This window comes from Anopheles ziemanni, chromosome 3 (genome assembly GCF_943734765.1).
Source record: "Anopheles ziemanni chromosome 3, idAnoZiCoDA_A2_x.2, whole genome shotgun sequence".
NCBI lineage: Eukaryota > Metazoa > Arthropoda > Insecta > Diptera > Culicidae > Anopheles > Anopheles ziemanni.
In genome coordinates this window covers 10,551,860-10,575,191 of record NC_080706.1, presented here as the reverse complement: position 1 = coordinate 10,575,191, position 23,332 = coordinate 10,551,860, and the positions used below count along the sequence as shown (strand labels likewise).

At 46.2% G+C, this 23,332-nt stretch overlaps 1 protein-coding gene across 1 annotated transcript in view; it reads right to left on the bottom strand.

Moving 5' to 3' along the window:
- The window catches only part of LOC131284041 (uncharacterized), a 106,590-nt gene that overhangs the window by 27,728 nt on the left and 55,530 nt on the right, over positions 1-23,332 (bottom strand). Inside the window, exon 4 of the mRNA XM_058312896.1 lies at positions 7,525-7,658. Within this exon, the coding sequence (XP_058168879.1) occupies positions 7,525-7,658 (134 nt within the window). The remainder of the gene's footprint in view (positions 1-7,524; positions 7,659-23,332) is intronic.

Below are 23,332 nucleotides of genomic sequence, written 5' to 3'. Positions count from 1 at the left end.
GCCTCCCAGAAAACCGCAACAGGCTGTTCTCTCAAACTTTCGATAAGCGGACACGGCGCTTTCGGATGGAAAACGAAACAATTTACATTCTGCTTCGCCCATCGTAAAGTAACGGAACCCTCAGTAGCCGACGACGACGTCACCGGAACTTTCGTTGACAGCAAACGGCGAAAGTTTGTCTTTCGCAATCTGCGCTCTGGGCGAAGGTGCGCCGAATTTCCATTTTCGGCACCGTTTGCCGTCCGAATTCTCGTCCTCCGTGTCTTCGCTTTGCAGGCAGAACGCTTAGCATAACCAAAGGAACGAGCTATCTTTGCGGACATCACCGCAGCCGGGCACGGTTCCGTAACCGGGCTCCGTACCATGTCCCGGCGAGGTAAGGCATCTGCTAATTAAATCTATTTTCCCGTGTTGATTTTTGATCAACATCTCCGGCCCGGGCCAAGCAATGGCGCTGCTGGGCTAATCAAATTTTATTGGCAACGAATAACTAAAACGAATCGCCTGGCTCGTTAGGAGCGGAGGGTGTGAGGGGGAAGGGGACTCGTCACCGGACATATGCTCGTGCACCACAGCCACACATCGCGCCGAGCGGAAACGGAAACGGCAAACTGTCCCCGGTCGGTTTCGAGCAGAGAGCCAAAAAGTTTAAGCGACACACCCGATTTTCGAAAACCCGACTTTTGTTTGCGGTGAACCTTTAAAACACGGTCTACCGACAGCGGGATTGGAAAGTTTTCCGCCGCCGGTAGCCATCGAGAAAATAGTGCTCACCCATCGACGGCATCCTCAAGGAGTGGGTGAAGTATCTCCGTCCTGGGGCTGCGATTGCCATTTACGAACTTTTGAGGAGCCGAGCTGTCGAAGGTTGATTGGAAGGCAAATGCGGGGACTTTAATAACTTTACAGTTTGTGTTTAGTGCATGTATTTGCCGTAAAGCTCAGGCAATGTTTATTCGTGTGGTTTACCAAGCAAAAACCCATTGCACAAAGCTCGGCGACAAATTTTTGTTGTCAAAACTTTTCTGTTAATTAAGAATGTCGAAATAAATTCATCGACTGGAAAGCAAGAGAAACAAAGCGAGTCTCTTTCCACTACACAGGAAAAAATACTTAAACGAACAATTTGTTCCATTATTGTCATGAAATAGTTGCAATTGTTGTTGGTCGTTTGTTGTCAAGTGCAAACGCATCCGGATCTTTTTGCTCCGTCCTCCGATGACCGGCACTTCGGTTGAGTTGATAAGGAAGTTTAGAGAGTGCACAAGAAAGCCCACTTGAGGCACCCCCTTGAGGGGCGGGGTCCAACCTTATTTATTGCGTCCATTAGGTGACACTGTAATGCAACTCCCAGGAGGCAGTCCTGCACGCCAGGGTGCGCCCGGAACCGCACGACCGGAAGCGATTGAAAATAAATCACAGCATTTCTCCACCGACAGCAGGAGACGAAGGAAGGCAGGACTGCACTGCACCGCAAAGTGACTTTTGCGAGAGGCAAACCGGCGTTTCGTACACTTTCAGTCCTCTGCTTGTAACGCCAACAACTGTACCGAACTTGCTATAATGAGAATTATTGTAACTGCTAACGTTACGCTAAAAAGTATCGCATGAAAGAGGGCACTTACGTCAAAAAACCCACCACAGAGTTAAGTGCCGACAAGAGTAGATAGAAAACAACAGAAAGATTTCAACATCGTGCAAATTGAACGCTTCAGCAAATTTTATCGCTGCATTTCATTTCTGCTTTTGATTTCTACGCTGAACGCATTGTGAGGTATTTCTATGGCATTATTTTATCATCATTTTTACCTTGCTGTATTTCGTTGGCTGTATATCTCAAAAACAAAACGCCAGCGAAGCGTATTGATGGTGATTTTCGCACCAATGAACCTTCTCAATTTTCTTGCTTCAAGTGATAGTATTGAGGTAAATCATAATGATTTTTCAAAGACAATAATTATGGTATTCCTATCATTTTATTTAAGAGGACAAGGAAGATAGGAACGACTTTTCAAAGAAAAAAAGTTCGCTAAAATCGCTACAAATGTTATTAGAAAGTGCTTTTATGTAAATAATAGCGAGTTTGCGATGCTATTTTTGGCATGTTGTAAACAAAATGCTTTTTTTTAATTAAATAGCATAACAACTATTCTAACAAAAACTATGCGATACCTTCTTTGCAATGCACTAAAAATCAAACGACGAGAATTTCTCAAACTGTTTGCGGGGTCTAATCGTTTAAAATTAAGCTTTTCGGAATGCTAACAGCTAGATCAACCCTCCTCGTCGCTCGCGCCATTTCAAAACCCCCGCACATGCTGTTCACTCACCTTTTCCCACCGTTTTTCCCACGCGAGCCCGCGCTTCCCGACCGTTGTGCCAATATTGAACTTTTCAAATTACTTCCGGTCGTTAATTTTCAATTTTGACCTCTAGCCAACGCTAGGTGGCTGGCAGCCACCGGGTTTTCCCGCGCTTCCTTGTGCGGATCACGAAGACCAGCACTCCTAGCGGCCGCTGGAACCGAGCCATTGATCGAGGAAAAAAGTTTGGAAAAACTCGCTCCTAAATCCTAACCCACGAGTGTTTCCACCAACCGTTTTGCAGCGAAATCAGCAATTCCAGCCCGGTAACTCATCGTTGCCGGGGAACGGAGGGCAGGGAATCGAATCAAGAGTGGTTGAGCGGTCGGAAAATGCGCCAGCGTAGTGTGACGAGTGGGAAATGGAAAGCGAGTGTTTTGAGCCTTGCCATTAATATTCCCTCGGGGTTTTATTGAATTTTGTCCAAACAAACGCGCTCCAAAGCGACTGCGGACGAGCGACCCACTGCTCGGTGAATGATCGTCCCTTACCCTCCGCCGTTTCTCTCTCCTTATCCTTGATTGGTAGATCCGTCGTTGTCGCGACCGGGGACACTATGTTGAGGGGAAAATCGCTACTTTCGCATGGAAAGGAAAATCCAACTCGCTCGTCCTGGGGACAAAGTGTTGCTAAAAACTTTACCATCGCTGCATGTGCTAGTTTTTCCGGCCAAAGATTCGACGACCGGGTTCGAGTTCGTTTTTTGTTTCTTCCACATTGCACCGTGATGATTTATCAGTTAACGAGCGAGCGGAAAAGCTCGTGAGCGTTTTCCCCATGTGCCATCCGGCGGAAAGTTCTTCGCTGCAATCTCGGTTCGATTGGTCGGTTCCCTGTCCCATTTCCCTCCCCGTTCCGCCCCAACGGAAACGCCGGAGCCGGTTGAATACATGTCGGATCCATTGCGCCCGGTTTGCCCGGTGGAAAACTCTGGTCCCATCGAACAACGCCACGGTTCGATCGATGCGGCAACCGTGCCAGTCCAAAACTGTGGTGAGAATAAGTTTGAATTTAATTGAAACATATTGAAGCAATTTGATGCACAACCGAACCGAAATCTACACAAACCAACGTCGGCATGGTTAAGGCCCGGAGCCCAACTTTCGCAAACGGAGCGGAAAGTTACGGGCAGCTCGTCCGGCTTTGATTTGAATGCACATGTGCATCGAATGTGTTCGTCTCTGTTTGTTCGATGTGGTTTATGGTTGCGGTAGGGAAGCTTCTAGGTAGTGTACCCTACCTGGGTCTAACATCTACGGCAATTCTGCAAGGTTTGTTAACGTATCGAATGGAGAAACTATACCTGAACGGGGGATATGAGAAAAATACGTTTTCGTTATTAATGCCAAGTACTTAGCAAGAATTGGAAATACCTACAGTTTCAGCCAAAGCAAAACGCTGTGGCAATTTTTGTATTTAAAATATATTTCATAGGATTTATTTTACCGTTTTCAACTATTCGGAATGTCAGCAACCATTGTCAATGATGAATGAAAGTTGAAAAAATGGCGAATTTCTCGAATTGCTGGAAGGTACATTATGTTTTAATGATAATTATTATGGAATGCGATTCAATTCGATATGGTTTTGTACCATAAACGAGCTGCATTATATTTTTCCCACTTACTAATTAATACTGATATCACATCAAATGTAACAATGGGGAATCGTAACTCGCTCGCTTCATGTATTCCTTACGTATCTTTCCGGACAATGACAACGACAATGACGAGGATATACTATCAATCACTCACTGTTTGCATTCGCAAAAACAGTTTAATTATAACATTGTTGTGAAGTGGATTTAAACTTGCTCATTACATATATTTTAATGATATGTCAATCTCTGTTGAAGGTTTGAAGGAAGGCATGTTAGGTTTGAGATCATTCTAACTTCAACGATAATCTTCGCCGTTTAATCTTCGCCGTCGCCGGGCTGATTTCGCTTGATTTAAATACGCACTAAAGCAAAGCTTGACTTTCAATATTTAAACAAGAATGGAATTGTATCAGTGTATAAGGTTTCCGAAGAGCTTTAATTTAGCCGAACATTAATACATAAATGGATTTGTTCATGTTATTTGATTGGAAAACGTTTATTCTAGTCAAATTAGTTACCCCTAAAAGAGGAAAAAGCAAATATACATGGCAAGTATGACGGTAAAATTGTAATTAAAGAAACGTTTTCCGCCTTGGTTTCCTACCTTCAGCAAGCGTCCAACCGCGTCCTGAAGCAACGTTGAGAAAACAATGGTTTAAACAGGTTCAATTATTGGAAACTACTGGAACGCCGTTCCGGGTTACCGGGTTTTTCGTCGATCAAATTAATTTTCTCCAGTCGTTTAAGGGCGAGCCCTAGGAGCGGGCACTATCGGGCTACCGTTTGGTCATGATACGGCCAACTATCGTCGACCACAATCGCAATCCGTGCGCTCGATACGATCCCGCTTCACGGACGGCAGGGAGGGCTGCATTGCAACAATTCCCATTTTCCTGTTAATGACTTTTAATTTACTGCCACAATGTACAAGCCGAAGCGCATCCTACTGCCCAAGCACAAGTGGCCAGCATCAGGAGTCGAAGTAGCTGCCGGTCGCAAGAGCGTCCACTTAGTCCTCGTCCTCGTCGGTCTTTCGGGAAGCTAGCGCCAGGACGATCCACTGCGGACAACCGTACGATAGTCCGCCCGCCTTCGACTCGAGATAGCTAATTAAATTCCGAAATATCCGCTCCGTGTTCCGAACGCTCCGGCATACCGATGCCATTAGCCCCGCCTAACCTCGCCCCGCATCCGTAGTACCTCCCGAGGAAGTGTGAGGGTGCGAAACAAAAACTTCCCGCCTTTCCCGGCTTACGGTGTGGCGGTCGTTGGTTCCACTTCTGGCAGAGAACCCGCACCTCGGGCGTACCTCGTTTCGCTCGTGTTTGTTGACCGGAATGCGGCAACAATAGTGTTCCGTGCGCCGCAGATACCGAAAACGGTTCCGAATGCTGCCGGAGTACGGCCGTATCGCATTGGTTATGAACAATCGGACATTGTGTGACACAGGCACACGCCAAAATCCGGGCTACGCTGTGTGTGGGAGTGCGATTGTCCCAAAGCCTCCGGTGCGCCAGGACAATAGCCTCCAATCTCGCCTCGCACGGGAAAAAAACAACAGCTTCCTGATGTTCTTTCTCCGGGAACGATACCTAAGCGTTCGAGGATGTTTCGGTACGATTTCAGTTTCCGGCTACGAGTCTTTCGATGCACTCATGATGCGCTAATCGTGGGTAACGTTGGTATTATGCCTTTCCCTTCGCGATGTAACTCGATCGCTATCGATGGTGTGAAATTGGAGTCACGCTTTAACGGCTTAATTGGATCCAACCATTGCATCCTGAATGGGATCATATTGAGGGAGACGAGAGGCTTTGGCAGCACAGATCAACTGATTGAAAGTAAAAGTCAAACCATCAACAGTATCTACCCTTGGTCTATTGAGCATACAAAAGCTGAAGTGATGGAGGCGCATGGTCTTTCATGATTCTATCATTAAACATGCCAAAAAACACCTCCTTTATGATTTGCTCCCCAATCAAAAATTGTAATTTAAATTTTGTTGTTATTTTCTAAGATATCAAAGTGATTTCTAATCAAAACTTCAAATTTGTATGTTACATAATGTTAATGTGTTTCTTGAATTTCACAATTAAGTTCCACAATGCAAATCAATTAATTGATAGCTCAAACCTGCTCCTGCTAACGCCCTCCTTAGGCCTAGGGTTCACCGCAAACCAACAGTGCATCGGCAAGACGCGGAACCAAGTGCACCGGTGGAAATGAAAGTGGAAATTCGACAAAGTTTTCCACTTGCGAATGTGAACACTTCTGTCTCGAGCCTGCACAACTTATTCCGGCGATGTGTCGTCGTGCTTTCCAAGCGTCTTGCATCTTGTGCGAGATGTTAACAACAAGCATATGGGGGATCGGGGTAGTGAGGTGGAAATAAATGCTCACCGTTTCGCTTCTTCCACTGAGCCCTTAAAAGCAGCCCGTCCTCGTCTGAAAACAGGCAAGAAACCGGCTAAACTACCGGACCTTCTGCCGGTATGCTTCCGAAAGACATAATTTGCATTGTGCACTTCATTTAATTGTTGTGTAGAATGTGGTGTTTACCCAAGACGGTTAGGGCCATTGAAAGTCCTTCTTCTCAGAAATGGCGACGGAGGAAAGCCATTCTGAGTTTCGTAAAATTTACCTTCCCGACAGAAAATCAGCAAATCTGCGGCAGGAGTTTCGCCAGGGCGATGTTGGTTGGAGATTTTCCTGAAAGTTCTGTAACACTGTGGTCGAGCCGGTGGAAAGTTAATTCGAGCCACTGAAGCCAATAAATGGCTAGCGTAGCACACTTTTGAATAATTACTTTGGCTTCCTTCATTGCATTTGAGTGTTTCCTTGGAGTGCAAGCAAATGTGACGCATTTTTGAGTATGAAATAAATCATATTTACTTGAAACGCGAAATTAACCTGCCGGGGAACAAGATGACAATCAAATAAATAAACTCTAACACAGTTTTAGCTGATTTCGTCAAGAACATCTCTACGCTTATATTCATGGAAACCCCGACATCCCGGAACACATTTTGACTTGCAAATCTATGCCGTGCATAAACATCTTGCCGAGAACTGTTCTCAGACGAAAACGCTAGCCTTTTTCGCTTTCGTTCCGTAAGCCACCTTTCGAGCCCCATCACTCACCGACTGGCGTATTTTAATTAAACGGGACACACGATTGTGCTCACTCCATCAAGCCGTCACCAAATGGCAAAACTCTATTCCGAAACACCTTCGCCTTCCCGGAATGGAAACAGGGTGTTTCGCGGTGCCAAATGAACTGAACGCTGCCGAAACGCATTTCCAACCGAACGGTGCCGAAACCAAACCAGCTGACCTTTTTCGGCATTGCAGTTGCAAGCGCTGTCGTGAAATCGCAGCGCAACAAACCCGCTGAAACCCCGATTTTTAGAACTAATTGTTTTGCAAATGAAACTAACCAGCAGCTAGGGCCGGGCGGATGTCGAAAAGTCAAACTTTTATTAAAATTAAACTTATTCCCTCCCCCTTCTTTCGCTCCATTAGAATCCGCGACCACAGGACTGAATGCAAGCCCGTACTTACCACCATGTTGTTCAGCGTCAGCGTCAGGTCCGCCTTCGGTCTCGACGGTTCCGAGGTGCAGTTCGCCCGTAGGACATCTCCCGGCTCGTAGCGTGTATGTTCCGTCCACAGCGTGGGGCCCTTGTCGGGCAGTTCTGGAAATTAATTAAACACAAATTTGAAAGTTAGATTCGGAAGCAAAATTATGCCACGACGCATCAATGCATTTTAGAGGCATTCTAAACTGGTGAATATAAAATAAAATGCCAAACCCCTGTCTAAATGGTCTCAGTCTGGCCAAGGTGAGTATTTTTCCGAAATAACAGGCTCGTCATAAATATCCCTCATGATGTTGTACTCCATAGAAAAGGATGTGTTGTTCTCCGTCCGGAGCAACATCTTCATTCTTCGCTTAGTTCTTTTGGAAAAAATTTCAAACTCTGACAAGAATCAGTAAACTGCGTACGGCATATTTGAGCACCTTCAGCCACTTCCTTTCACCATGACAGGAGATTTGTTTCTCCGAACACCGGAACGCACATACACACATGACCGTGCTAGCGACCGGCTTGTAGGGCTTTTTGCGACCGAGACATCCTACGGTGGACGGATAGGATAGGGGAAAAGTTTCTACCGAATTATGAATAATTGAGTGAGTTTGCTCGTAAAATCATCCACCTCCGGGGGCGGAAAAGTCGCATCAACCGGCCGAACCCCATCCTGCCCGCCGGGAAAGTTGGTCCGTCGGTTTCGGGGAAAATTTGATTTCCACCCGCTGTGGTGAGCGATGTGTGTGTTTGTGTATGTGTGCGTTCCATTTTCTAACGATGCTGGCTGGTTTTGTTACCTTTTTTTTCAAATATCGTTAGGTAATTTACAAAATTTTATGAAACACTGGTAACGACGACCAACATGAGGCGTGTCCTGTAATTTAGTTCACCAATGAAGAATCCGTCAGAAACATACCCATCATCAACTCACCACCGAGCGTCTTTTTGATCATGAAATGCAACGCTCATGAACGGGTTTCAATTCACACTGCACACAGCGACATAAAGCAGGGAGAGAATCGGAGAGAAAGGGAAATGAAACGCGTTCCCCGCACGTTTCGAGCATATTTTTCCCGGCAAACCAAACTTCCACGCTGAAAGAAAAATCTTGAACTTGAGCGATGTTGTAAAACATCGGACCCTTAACTACCGCCAACAGAGATGATGCACGCCAAAGTTCGAGCGCCCACTTTTGCCCTCTAATGTTGCACGTCACAGCCGCCTCTCCCACCCATTCAACAGCCTCTTGAAAGCCCCTAGTTAAGTGGGCGATATGCTATCGTTAGAGCCGTCCTTTTTGCATCACTTAAAACCACTAGCCGGCGTTTTTTTCCTCATCCCAACGTGGCGTGAAGGGCAGCTTCAAGGTTCAAGTGGTTCGCTCCTGCCACGCTCGGCCAACCCAAGTTACACAGTCCGGTAGCGAGAGGAAAATGAAAATCGTTTTCACAAGGCGAGGGCAGGGTTGAAGTGTGATAGGAAAAAGGGTAAAAAAGGGGAAAAAATCGCCCACCCCTTGGGAGAGCGTTAGAAAATGGATCTCTACGACAAACTAACTGCACACTTCGATCGGTCGACCACCGGCCGACACACCGATGACACCGACAAATGCGACAAGCCGAACGACACCAGAAGTCGACGATGGGAGGGGTGGAGTTTTTGAGGGAAACACCCACCCCGAGAGGTCCTTTAAATAATGGTCCCCCTAATTGACCTTTAAATGAAATCATGTGAATAATGTTGTGTGGTTTTGCAACGACCCCGGAGCATCCCGGAAGGACCTTGCCATTTCCCTGCCCTGCTGCTGGTTTTTCTCCACCCTCCAGGTCGTCGTCGGGAAATGGAAAGTCGAACGAAACGGTCGATCGATACCTTCGACCGATGATGCCGGGGATGAATTTCGGTCGCTGGCCAGCACTCTTCGCAGCGTCGCAAAGCGTTCTAACTTAATGACCGCTTTCGAGACATTAAAACGATGTGGTTTGTGCGGTTTCACGAACGAAGACAGTTCTAGGCAAGTAAGTTCTCCTGGGAGAGCTTTTTTCGTTGGTCCATTTTGTGCCTCAATTTGTTTCAGTAGCTTTTTAACTTAGTAAAGTTTTCCCTCCGGGTGGGGGAAGCTAATGGGAAAAAGAGTTGTGATGACGAAAAAGTTTGTGATGAAGTGTACTTTGTCGCTGGAATCTTGGAAATATTAAAATGGAGAAATGGATTAATCGACTTCTTGGTATTTCATGGTACGTTTTTGATTTTCTATTTCTTCCAAAAGTACTACAAACAGATTAAAGACTGACTTCCTTAAATTCAAAGGCCTATTTCTTCTTGAGCTTGGCATCGGTTAACTTTCCACAACTTCGGCGGCACAAACACCAGCAGCGTGCCCGCCGACCACATGTCATTAATGAGCCTGCCCGTGGTTCACTTTCACTTCGGATCCAAGTTCGCCCGACTCCGGAAGCTGCACTCCGGATGCCATTCCCCAGAGCACCCGCCGGAATGGAATGGGTTGAGGAGATAAATGGTGCTCGCTAATCCCACTCGAAGCCGTCGTCAGGGAGGAGCTAGCGGGGAAGCGAGAGGCTGGTTCGGAAATGGTTCGCAAAGAGGAGAGCCATCACGCAAAAGGGCACGACCGAGCCGTCGTAGACGTTGGGCTTGGAAGATGGATGGATATCTCATATTCCATTAAATCATGATCTAATTCTAATAGATGGCTCATCAATCTTGGGCCGACGCTTGCGAACGTGACTCGGCTGAAGAGCAACAGACATTCGAGATGGAGAAACTGTCCTCGTATGTGGGTATGTGTGTGTGGAGGGGATGAGAAAGACCACATAGTAAACTAGCTATATTTTAAGCAAAGCATGCAGGGAAGGAGAGCAAGTCTAATGTGCTCCTCCGAGGACAGTGGCTTTTAATTGGCAGTCTCGGAGCATTAGCTGGTCCGAAGACAAGGCAAACGAGTTACTTTCCGGGAAAAAGCCGAAACATCAGATTCCAATTGAAATATCTACTGTTTCGATTGATTTATGGTACCCTTTACTTCGTTGAAAAGAGGAAGGTTTTCCATTAGAACTATTCTTTTATATTAATGCTTGCATTGAAACGTCACAGGGATATTCCTAATATCCTTAAACAACATTCTGTAAATAGACAATAAGAAGATATAAAAAAAACTAGTCTATTTTTATATGCTCATAGTTTAGATCTTACTGCCAAAAATAACAAGCATCACATCAAGCAGCTTTTCCCCCATCCCAATTTCCATGTACTTAAGATCTTAAAGAAAACGAAATATTTTCAACACAACCCAACGAACCGAACACAAACATTGGCGTAGCGTGGTTTTGTATTCACTCTCGAGGGATATAAATAAATACCCCGAAAATAAGCACTCTATTGAAAGTGGCCCCCGGTGGCGAATCGTCTTTCAGCGTTTGGCGACAAGTGACCGGACGGAGAAAAGGCGGATACCAAAGCCCGAGGCCGCGGGAATGCGATATCGATTTCGGAGTGTCTTCCGAGATTCGAAAAGTGCCATCGACACTTAATAAGAGTCGGTCCGCGTATGACGCAGCTGGCCGCCGCCACCGGAATGTGGCCAGCAGTAAATAAAAGTGTGAGCTCGTCCAGTTTGTGGATGGGGGGAAAGCGAGGAGCGGCGATGGAAAATCAGGGTCTAATAAGAGAGTGGATTTTTCGATTTTTATTGCACCCTCGTTGGAATTTTCCGAGCGACCCCATTCCGGCGTCGACGGTTCTCGCGGTTCAGCTGCTTGTCGATGTCCCTACTCGAGAGCGACATCCGGTCAAACCGAGACCGAAGCGCGTTAGTCTTTCTTTGGACATATTTACGCGCCACCCGGCCGCCCGGACACCTCAACCTTGTGTTCTCTCCGTGAGGGACAAACCATTTGTTGGCATTTTCGTACCGAATGCAGCGTCCACATACACTTCCTACATTGGAATTCCAATCGCATTCCGTTGCATCGTATCGGAGTCGCAGGGGGAATAACAAGCTGCGCTAGGGGAATCAAAGAAAAGTGTCAACGTGCAGAAAGAAAAGCCAGCTTCTTGGCGGAGAAGAATTGAGAACGTATCTCTACACAACTGAATCAAGCTGTGTAGCAACAGCTTCGCGTTCGATGAAACGATATTTCCACTAAAGAATTGATTTAAATCGCAATCATTTCAACATTTTCACGTTTCTCTACGCTGTTTATGTTTTTCTACGAACGTAATTCGAGATGATTTTGCTTTAGATCATGTTGTTAGAAGCATCGTGATAATAATAAACCATTCGTGTATTGAAATGATTCTTCGAACTCAGTATTTCAAATTTATTTCACTTGCATGTGTTCTGAGTATTGAACATCAAAGAACTAAACAATAAACTCTCAGCAAACAATTATCATTCGTCCAATTATGTGAAGCATGCCTATCTTACGATACGCGATGGGAAAAGGAATTATATTTTTCCTATAAAGTACATTCCGTTCAATCAATTGCATCAAAGATAAAGCATTACAAACGTAGAAATAATAATGCTTCTACCAAAGCGGTCTATTGATGGTGAAAATATGTAATTTTTTTTAATCGTAATAGAACAAATCAAAGCGGGGCGGGGACTAACAAACATCCAAAGTTAAGCAACAAAACCAATGAAGATCGGATGCCTCATCTAGAAGGCAGCTTCATTCGCCAGTTTCCCTGGGAAACCGTTACATTGACAGCAGGCGACAAATGGAGATTACGTTGCTATTTCGGAGATTGATTTATTGGTTCACATTGTCGAGCGGCCGCAGCGGCGTTCGGGGGCTCGGTGGCGTTCTCCGCATATTTGTGTTCCCCGCTCCACTCCCCCCTGTCCAAACAGCGACATCCCCCAGGGTGGGGTGGATCGGAAAACGGAAGAAAACCCACCAAACTCAGATGTGAACCGTGGTTAATGAAGCTGGATATTGAAAGCCAGCGAACCGTGACCGGGCAAAGAGGATTACCCGGGGACACACACTGTTGCTGGCTTCCATGTGGTTGCGGTTGACGGTACTTCCTTCCGTTCGCTTCGACACGTGGCCCATTTTAATATTCGACGCGCTTCAGTTCGAGATCGGTTCCGTTTTTCATACTTCAAGCTTCCCTCCAGAATCGATAACGCCCCGGTAGGAATGAAAGCGGGCACTCTGTTCTTTTCACTTGGTTTGAATAAATTTCATCATCTCCTACATCTCCTTTGTTGCCTTTTGTATGCATTTGTAAGCCGCAACTAATGCGCATTTACCAAAAGTTTCCCAATTTTTGCAACGAAGCGCATGCTGCAAATGGGAAGGTTTTCAACCGTCATCCCTACAAAAAGACCTCCAATGAAACACGATTGGCAAAGTGTGTGCATTAGAGCACAGGAAAATTGTGGTCCCCATGGAAAGTTTCCTACCGATACCTGACGATTGAACCACAGCGATATCGATGTGACCGTGGAGCTCACCTGACCACCATTGAAAAGTCTTTGAAAAAAGTCACCTTTTAGACGTTCATCGACACTTTCGACACAAACTAAACACACCACAGTGTGACGAACCATACCGTCCCTTAATCTTTTTTCTAGGTGTGTTTTCACAGCAACTAAAAAAACACAGAGGATGGATAGTATCCTAGGGAAAGAGTAAATATTTGATCGTCTCCTTCTTTCCTGAGTATGGCTCCTGTAATACCAAGGATAAGTGATTCCCAAACCCCAAAAGGCTCCATTCACTGCTATCAGTCAGGGCACAGGAATGGTGAATCGTGCACGTCCTTGCCCAAACCCGACCCATGAGAACAAATCAGATTCTGCAGCGACCGAAGAGCACGTCTGTCAATTGCTGCCGAAGGAAAACGGGGAGAAAACCGAATCTGTTGCCGATGATGGCATCAATAAAAGTAATCATCGTCGCACAATGACACCGTTCCGTCTGATTGCATCGGGTGACCTACGGAAACCAGAACTCCTCTGTGTGCGTGTGTAACTTTTTGCATGTGTGCTGACCTACGCCGTGACCTTCCGAGCAATGGCAGTACCAGGTCCTGTCATGCATCCTTCTAGCTCCATGTAGAGTACCAACCGAAGCTTCATGATGCTCCCTTTGAGGCTCGGATCGATTTCATTCACTTTCACCACAACGCACACTTGCACTCGCATACACACACCCTCTGTTATCTGACACGAGGCAGTGCACTGGACGTGTTAATTTTTCAACCAGTTTTTGCTAGAAACTTCCCTTTGGTTCCAACGAATATCACCGGGGCACACTCAATCGAAACTGCGCGGTGTGTTGGTATATATTTGAGCAGAAATGCATTGTTAGAGAAGTGTTTGTGAGATAAACAAATATTCGCATGTTACAACAACAGTTTTCGCATATTTTTCGCATGTTACAACAACAGTTTTTCATGTGTTTTATTAAAAACTTCATTGATACACCCTTTATTGATACTAACGACAGTGTAACTGTGTTTTGTACAGTAAAATAGTTTGAAACAATACTCATACAAATGCTAAATGTTGCAGATTTAAATCAATAGACAAATTTCCCTGGAGGCGTTCCATAATTTGTCTTCAAGTACGAAAGCCGGAGTGATCTCTTTTAAATGCTTTGATTGTGTGCCACGAGTGTCAATCTTAAAATGGCAACAAAAAACAAAACAAACGTACTTTAAAGTTCCCCAACACATCGTCGAGCATCGAGATGATTGTACTTGCCTGCCATCGAATCAAATGGGAACGCATTCCGCGGCAGACCAATTTGAACACACATTTGAATGCTCGGAATAATTACAATTTCCTTACGCATTTATGCTAAGAAGATTACGATCTTCATATCTATTGCTTTCTTGCCCGCACCCTCGGACCGATGCTTTCCACCTCACAACAAACAACGTTCACAACAAATTGATAGCATAAAATTTTATGCTTCCTACGCGCGCCCATCGGTTGCGGGTGGCAAAAGGAGTGGGGTTAACGTGCGTGGCGTGCAGCAACGAGGAAAAAAATAACACAATAATAATAAACATATATTAACAATGCCGACAATGGTGCGGAGCGAGGTCGACCCGGCACGGTGAAATCGCATCGATGTTGAATAATAAATGAAATTCCTGCCATCATGCATCGCCCGCCGTGAAGTCAGTGGGGTGGGTAGTGAAAGAGGGAAAAAAACGAATGCCAGCGCTTACATCAAAACCACTTACAATAAGCAATAATATCTGTAATATATTTTGCTTCCGCGCACGTAGCCCTCGAACGAAGAAGAAAAAAATGCTTCACTCACACTACCATGGTCCCTGTGTGGTTCTACAGTCAACGGTTTGGCCACTGACATAACTTTACATTCCAGATCGTCATCATCTTCCGCAAGGGCAACGGCAGGAAGTCGGGTGGCACGGCCCCCTCAGGTAGGTTTTCCCGAACGTTTTTTTTTTATTCAAGAGCAGCAAACATTATGCTTTTCCCCTTGGCACCCACAAAATCAACGTTTAGCGGTAACAGCTTTGCCCCGGATTCACGCGAATGGAAAACCCACCCCACGGCTGAAGCTTCATTTTTCACCCCTCGGGAGGTTTGGTGCGGTTAGGTGCGTGCCAGCGACGATTCCACGAAACGGTTTCGGGAGCGCAACTCATCAACATTCATACGCTCTGGAGCACATTTTTCAGCAACAAATATTATCGTTACGAGGAGGACCTCCTCGTGCCATGGCGTGCTCCTTCGCCATCCGGGGTTCCGTTCCAGCATTTTCCACGTAAAAATTCATTCAACCGTTCGCTTCGCCTTACGGCTGCGATCTACGTCCAGCCGATCCGGAGGGGTGGGTCGGAAGCGGCGAAGTCAAAATCGTTTTCCTTCCCTGGCGACACACTTTGCTTGCCAGGTGCACGGCAGGCCGGAGCCCGGCCACGTACGGGAAGGAAAAGTGATTGAACATTGTTATTTGAAAGCAACCGACAACAACGCTACGAAAGCAATGACAGTACAAACAATCTGACGATCCGTAAAGGCCATCAAGCCAACAAAAAAAGCGGAATCTACGTTATGCGTGCGATGTACCAGGCTTGAGGACACATATTTTCCTTCTGTGGAAATATTAATAATTTTTTGAATTCCTGCTGTGCTATGCAAGATTAAGACCATTCGATAAAGGAGAAACGTATTCTCAATCTTTACTTGATAAGTGAAGGAAACAAACATAATCTACCTGATATTGATGATACCTTGTGCACGACTATAAGCTAAAGGATTTGTTGCTAGTTGTTCGAAGAATCGAGAAAATTAGGTTGAATTTCGCATCCTCAAACTCCAAACAGCCTGCCCCACTTGAAAAGTGTTATCCCTATAATCCCTCACTAAAGCTTGCTCTCCCCCTTTGGCTGACGAATCTATTGAAGCAAATGGAAGACCACATCACGATCGATTCCGCGAACCTGGCTAAACGAGAGGTACCACTGTCACTGTTACCATCAGACGAGCTAATGTGTGAAGATTCGGGACGTGCTTAAACGCTAATGAACGACTGAACTCGTCACAACCTGCGTCAACCGGAGCTCGTTAGCTCCGGCGAACGTTCCATTTGTATCGAAAAAACCTTTGAAGACCTTTGAAACAGTTTCCCCGCAACGATTGAATCATTTTCTTCGTGTTTCGGTTTGGTTTCAAGTCGTCCTCTAATCGGGCGGGAAACTTTTCGAGCCGCACCTTAAATGTCTTAAGTCATTTGAAGTCAAATGGAAAAACAGCTTTCGACAGAAATGACGCGAATGTAAGTTGTATTAGGAAACCATGAGGGGAAATTTGTGTTTTGGAGAGTGGAAAATTTTATAAAACTCCTTTGGTTGTTTACCAGGAATTGGAGAAACCATTGACACCATTAAAAACTGTCAACTACTTAAACTTCAAGCAAGACAAATAAAATGAGGAAGCTTATCCCAACAATATATCACGATGTTTTTCGAGAAAACGCTATCAGCTATTCAAACAACGACCCGTCTCCGCTCACACTTTCCAACCTTCACTTTCTGACAATCGTTTCAATTTTCCTTTTTTCCTCAAATCACCCTCGACAACCCCCGCGGCTCGCGCTGTGAACAATGGTAAATTTTCCCGAAGGTGACGATGATGTGTGGCACTAAGCAGCAGATGTCAAAATAACAATGGCACTCCGTCCAATTTTCCGTCACCTTCGGGCGCTCCTCAGCAGACGGAGCCAGACGATCCCATTTGCCCAGAATAAGCTGGATGATGGTCGCGTTCGAGGCGTTCCACTCCGCAAGAAGCTACATCTTTTGTCAGGCAAGCGTTGGTAAGCGCTGGCACATTCTTCTCGGGGTTTTTCCCGGGCGCTGCCGAAGGTCGTTACATACCGATAAGCGGTGCCGAAACCGTTGCAGTAACGCTTTGTGTTTTTCATGTGTGGAACTTGCGCTTTGTTTATGGTCTTGAAGGATTTACACTTTCGCACACGTTAGACATATCGCGTGTCGATGTGGTTTTCTTCTGTTCTCCTATTGCAATTATGCACACACGTTTTTGCTCGCGATGGCTTACACGATGGCGCTCTTGCGACGGTTGTCATTACCATCGTGGAACCGCTGTAAGTTACGAGAGCCATTGACGGCGTTCTAACGACAATGGGTGACAGGATGAGCACGAAAGCTTTGAGCGCCTCAGAGCGTTGTCATAAAGCTGGAGTATCAGCGAGCGCCAGGGATTGGAGCATTTTGTTTGTGGCCTGCCGCAAAACTTCACCCAATAACGTTCCGATTGAGATGGAGATGGAAAAGTTTTCACAACCACTTTGAATGGGCCGCTTAGATGGAACTGGAAAATCGACCCCGCACTCGTCACGTTTGTCGTTGATTCGTGTCTGTGTGTTTCGTCATGATTTTCGGCATTGTTCGGGATGACATTAATTGTTACGCCGCTTCGCTTGAGGGTGCCTCGAAGGCATAACGGCGTCAGCGCCTTCAATCCTGCGGTACAAGCACCCGCCGGGGTGCAAACAGTGCAATAGTTTCATTTACTTAGCCATCCGCTTTCCTGGCAACCAATATTTGCCGAACGTCGGCGGATGATGTGGGAAGCGCTTCATATCACTCGGTGGCCACATTTGAAACCTCGTTCGAAACCGGAAGATTAGCGCTGGGTGGAGATGCTAGGCACAGCACTTTCAGCAAACAACGCAGATTGCGGGATGATTTTCGATGAAAATCGATCGCTGTATTTAATGAGAGCAAATAACTTCGTTTAGTAGAAAGGCACATTCCTTCGATGATTCAATCAAAAGTAGAGCTACGAAATTTGGACTGAAGCAAACAATCATATTGCTAACGGGGTTTCAAAACAAGTAAATAAATTTAATTTGCTTTATTCCTTAGTATGTCGGTCGGAAAACAGCAAACAGCTCGTACCAGCACCGGCGATAACGTACCAATTACAACAGCAATTCCCGTGTTTTGTCTCCAATTAATTAAATTGGCGTACGTTCAGGTGGAAACAAATTATCGAAGCAATTTTCCGCCCAAACTTGTTGATTGCGTTTGTGACGGCAGTCATCGCCGCAGGCTTAGCGCCTTTTCCCTTGCCTTTTCCGCCCGCCGGCACCCGCTGGGCATAAATTGTCGTCACTCATGGCGGCCGACAAGGAAGCAACTTTCCCGGATGCCCCTTGGCGCTTCAAAAGATCCTTCCCATGTGAGGTGGAAAACTATACCGATTCACGATGCGGCCGGGCGGTGTTGGAAAAGGGCAAGAGCACATAAAGTTGCCTGTCCCGTTGTGTTCCTCCATGTCCCCACCGAGCAGACTGTGGAAACTAGATTTCACACTCCCCCACCTCACCCGCCCCCGTGCCACTTCCGGCGCTCAGAATGTATCCGTCGTTTGAGGCGAGCTAATTTCCATATTAAATAAATTTACCTTCGTCTAGCCGGGAGGGGTTCGAAAGTTCAAAATCAACCTAACGTTTGCCAGTTTGGGAGAGGGCAAGGGGTGAAAGAAAAGCCTCAACGAGCGTGCATAACTCTTTAACACCTGTATGAGGCCGGTTTTCTCGCGACTGAGAGCGTCGGAAACGGGAAACTTCGGCTGAGAAGACGTTGGCGGCCAAGGAATGGTAAGGGTAGAGAATGTTCTGAGGGGTGGGAAGTGGGGGGGGGGGAAGATTTTCCTCATCTTACCTGTGAGATTAATTCAAGCATGCAAAACACTCCCCTCCCCTCCCCATCGAATGTGGCCCGCGGGAAACACACCCACACTAACAAGTCGCTCCTGGTGCTGTCAAACATTAACATAAGCTTTATCAAACCGCTCCACCGGGCGGGGCAGCGGTTCGGTAAGCGCGGGTGAGAACATGTTAAGCCCCACACCGACGTACGCAGACGTGTGTTGGTGGCGCGCTTGATTGCACCAATGTTTACGTTTGCCGAAGCTTATCCTAAAACAAACCCCCCCCCCCCCCCCCCCCAAGGATAGTTTGGCGGCGGGCGACGGCGGTGCAAGTGGTCGGCCATAAATCGTCCGAGAATTTATGGACGCCCCTAAAGCGCCCCGGGGCGATTCCCCCCCTCATCGCCGCTTGCGATGCTAATCTGCTTGTAGCTACTTTTGCGTGTGATTGAAAAATCACAGACACCCTCGAGGGGCGAAGGGAGGGATTTATTGACTAGCAATGCGATTTGCTCGATCGTTCCAAGAGGATCACTTTGCCACTTTAAGGATTAGCTTTGGTTTGCTGGTGTGAGCGGGCGAAGAAAAACCGAGAACCGCTATCATCATGCTTTTGAGAAACTAGAGACTCCAATACTGCCAAATCATGTTCGCAGCGAGGAGTAGCATATAATACGGTGCCACAATTGATATTCCTTATTCGTACGAACAACCTTGACGAACACACTAAACCAAGCGCAATACAATTAATTCGCTTGTCATACTACTTGAATCAATACTCTTCACTTCAACAAACAAGTAATTTTCCCACGACTTGCTTTGTCTCGAGTACGCTTTAGCTAAGGTCAGAACAAGCTCACGCTCAACCAAGGCCACTCTTATTACGTATGCACAAAACCGACTCGGTTCTGCGACGACCTGCAAATCCGCGGGGCAATTGCATGGAACGGTACCCGGGCGGGGTTTTCCCAACGGTGGAACGAAGACAAAGTACCCTCTAAATGGCCGAAGACAAACAATGGCCAACAGCGGACCGGCGAGGGGATCGATAATGAAGGCCACGAAAGCGACCGGGAAGGGAAGTGTCATTAGTTGGCTGTCTAGTGAAATCAGTGTTTCTTCCGGCCGCATGCGACGAAGGTAAACCCTCGGGGTCAGATAAGCCCGGTTGCATACCGAAGGCGGAGGCCCAAGAATGGCGCCCTTTCTATGAACTCTCACTGCTGGGTGTGTGCGTGCGAGTGTTGGTGTGTTTATCAAGCATCCTCGACAACCGTGGCGTCGTGCTAATAAACACATCGCAAAACCCAGTGCCATCGCTTGGCCGGGCATGAGTTCCATCCGGAGCTGCTCTTCCACGCGCACCAAACGACATGATGATTAACTTCGCTACCGGAAGTGTACGACACGCCCACCCCACCCTCCGGAAAACTCCCTCCCACGTTTGACGTATGCCTTCGGCCGTGGCGCAACGGGATGTGAAAATATGTGTGAGAACACGGGTCAATTAGATTGAAATTGATATGGGCAACATATTGAGAATGACTTTAATAATGGATCGAACGCAAGGCGAAGGTCCGATGCAGGAGCCTCGGCAAAGATCTGTCACTGACGAGCAACCTCTAATGAAGTTAGTCCGGTATTGGTGCAGCACGTGCGGAATTGTTGCGAACTACTAGTTGGTTCGGTTTGTTACCAACTACGACTGCACAGTCGGATTCCAGTTAAACTATTGAAGGACAAAGGCTAACGATGGTATCCCGTCGCAGAGGGGAGATCATTTCGCATTTCACAATTCCCGGCACACTCGGCACTCCGCATGGCGATGGAACGCGAAGGCATTGTGCAGTCATGCGTCTATTTCGAACGAAACCCATCATCAGCAGCTGGAAACCTGCAATCGAAAATCAGCGTAATTTAATACGAACGAAAGGAGCACGCCGGGCACATTATTCCGATGGGAACCCGTTCGTGCTGATGGGGTTTACTTGGCGGATTCCAGTGTTCAGAAAATTACAACCCGCCCTCCAGAAAGGGGAAGGGTCATGATCGCTAAACGGAACGGGACCGGTAATTCGTGCGCCGGTGGAGTTTCATTCTACAGCGCTGGAGTTTTCTCTTTTATTCTAAAATCAAAGGTTCGTTTGAGCGCAACCTTTTGAATCCAATTGGTTCGTCGAACGGTACAGAAAGGTTGAGGTACTGGTATTTAATCGGCGGAATCAATTCCTAACTCCTGTATCAAGTGCAAGTAGAAGTGAGATCTAATTTTTAGGTTGAAAAAATCTTCTCTATATAACATAAAAATAAAGAAAAAATAAAATGAGAGCATTAAGTTAATCATAAAACGCATTAAAGTGGTAAAATCAAATCAGAAGCTACCGATACTACAAAAGTCGTTGAAAAATTGAAATATTTTTAGAGGCTGTACAAAATTGGTAATGAAAAATAAAATGACGTAGGATTTTGAAGAGTAATTTTTAAGAAAAAATGAAACAGTCGAAATGAAAGTGTCGTTGGCCAATCCATTCAAAGTTCATAATGGAAAAGGAAACTCTATTTCAAATACGAAAAAAGAAGAATATACGAATAAATAAAACAATTTTACGACTCCACAAGACCTAAGAAATAGTCTGTACTTACTTACATATCGCAGTTTTTTTTTAGGCTGCACAAAACAAAGTAACTTTAATGTCATTGAACTCAAGAATGGTTATTCTGCGAAATTCAGCAAATTTGGTGCTTTCTTTTTCTTCCAAAGTTCCACATCTCATTATCCTTTCAACCAATAGCAGCTCATTGGTGAAGCATGCTTGTGCACGAAAAGGTAAAATGTTGCCCATGTGTGTAACCGAACCCAGCGACCAACTCAAGCTAAAGCCCACCATCATCGTGAGACGTCCGACGGGGAAGGTACTTGGCACGTAGCGCAATGATGAAAACTTTGGGAGTAGCTATACATTTTCCGTTCATTTCACACCGCAGCCCAACGTATGCTGCATCGGTACATCGGTCTTCGGGTTGATTTGTATCGTCCTTTCTTGCACGGTTTATTTTCTTTCAGCTTTTGCTCCTCGAAGCTGGGATTAAAGTTCAGCTAAAGGTGAGGTGAAATAGAGGGTGAATAACAAAAAATAAAACAAAACCAATCCGTGTACCTCCGCCCCAAAACAACACGGTGAAAGTTATCGTTAAATTGGCCCTGACTATCCCAACCATTTTCCCAACTCTGCATGACTGCAAGCGGCAAGCGAGAAGGGAGCGGGGAAATAGAAAAGCGAGCAAAAAAGAAAAAGAGGAACTCCTGCATCCTGCACGGCAACGGCTCTAAAAAGCTTCGAAATTGAACTTGAGACGTGATCCGCATTTTATCTCCTTCCGCACCGAAAAGGCCCAAACTCGTGCTGAAGGGTATTTTTCCAAAGGTAGGGATGTTTTCTTGAAAAAAAAAATGCAGACAGAGGACCGGTTTCCAAATCTATCGAGCAACGCTCCCCGAAGCGGGGCGTTCGAAAGCGACCTTCCGTGTCACCGGTTCGTCAATTTTCGGCAAACTTTGCTCTCCATGGAAAAAGTAGCACAATGGGTTGCACAAGGTGATTGTCGGATGGTGAAGGTGCGCCACTCGAGTCCTGTAGAGGGGGTGATACTACACCGAACTATCCTCCAATCGGCCCCCCGACGAATCCAACCCTTGTCGGGAACCTTGCAAAGAAGTCTTCTGAAGAAGGAAGACAACAATGGCGAAGAGGGAAAAATGGAAGAGACTCACATCCTTTATCCTTCATGATGACACGAAACACGTCCACCGGGAAGCCGATAGCTCACACGGGAGCTCCTAACTAGCGGTGGGATGTTCCATTTCTCGTCTCCCCCACCCACCCTACACTGCCACCTTTATCTGTTTCCTTGCATAATGCACGTGTGTTATAGATTGTTGTGCCCCGGTCGTACAACAAGACGGCAATGGAGAAAAGAAAAAGTCAGGCCTCACCAGAAAAGCTGGCGCACAGCTCCAACTGCTGTGAGGAAACTACGTCTTGCAAGGGGCTCTGTAAAGTAGTAGTAGAAGCTAGAAGTCTTGAATGTGGGCTCCTTTTTTGGTGCACTTAGCCGCAGGGCAAAGGAAAACACACACGGAGCGGCTTCGGAGGGTTAAATGAAATGAACATTTTCACACTGTCAATGCCGAGGGAACGGGCTAGACGAAGGGCAATGCAACGAGTATGACGTGGTGTACTAAACTCGAAAAGAGGACGAGAAATCTACCGAAAACGTATGGCTCACATATTGTGGATGAAAGAAAATGACATGATTTTTCTTTTTTAAGTTTTCTCTCCAGGTAAAAAGAAACACAGGCATTTCAATGATACTGCGGCAAAAAGGAAAAAGGACATTTCCTCCTTCCCGAGTACTTCTTGACGGTCGCTTCCTTTATGATTTGCTTGTTTTTTTCTTCTGTTGTTAAACTATCTTCACACCAAGTCTCATCCGGAGATCCGCTGGCGCGGTGCAAGGAACGTGTTATTTCGAGGTTTTCGCCTCGTTAGGATGCAGGTGAGAAGTGCGCAAAAGAAACAAG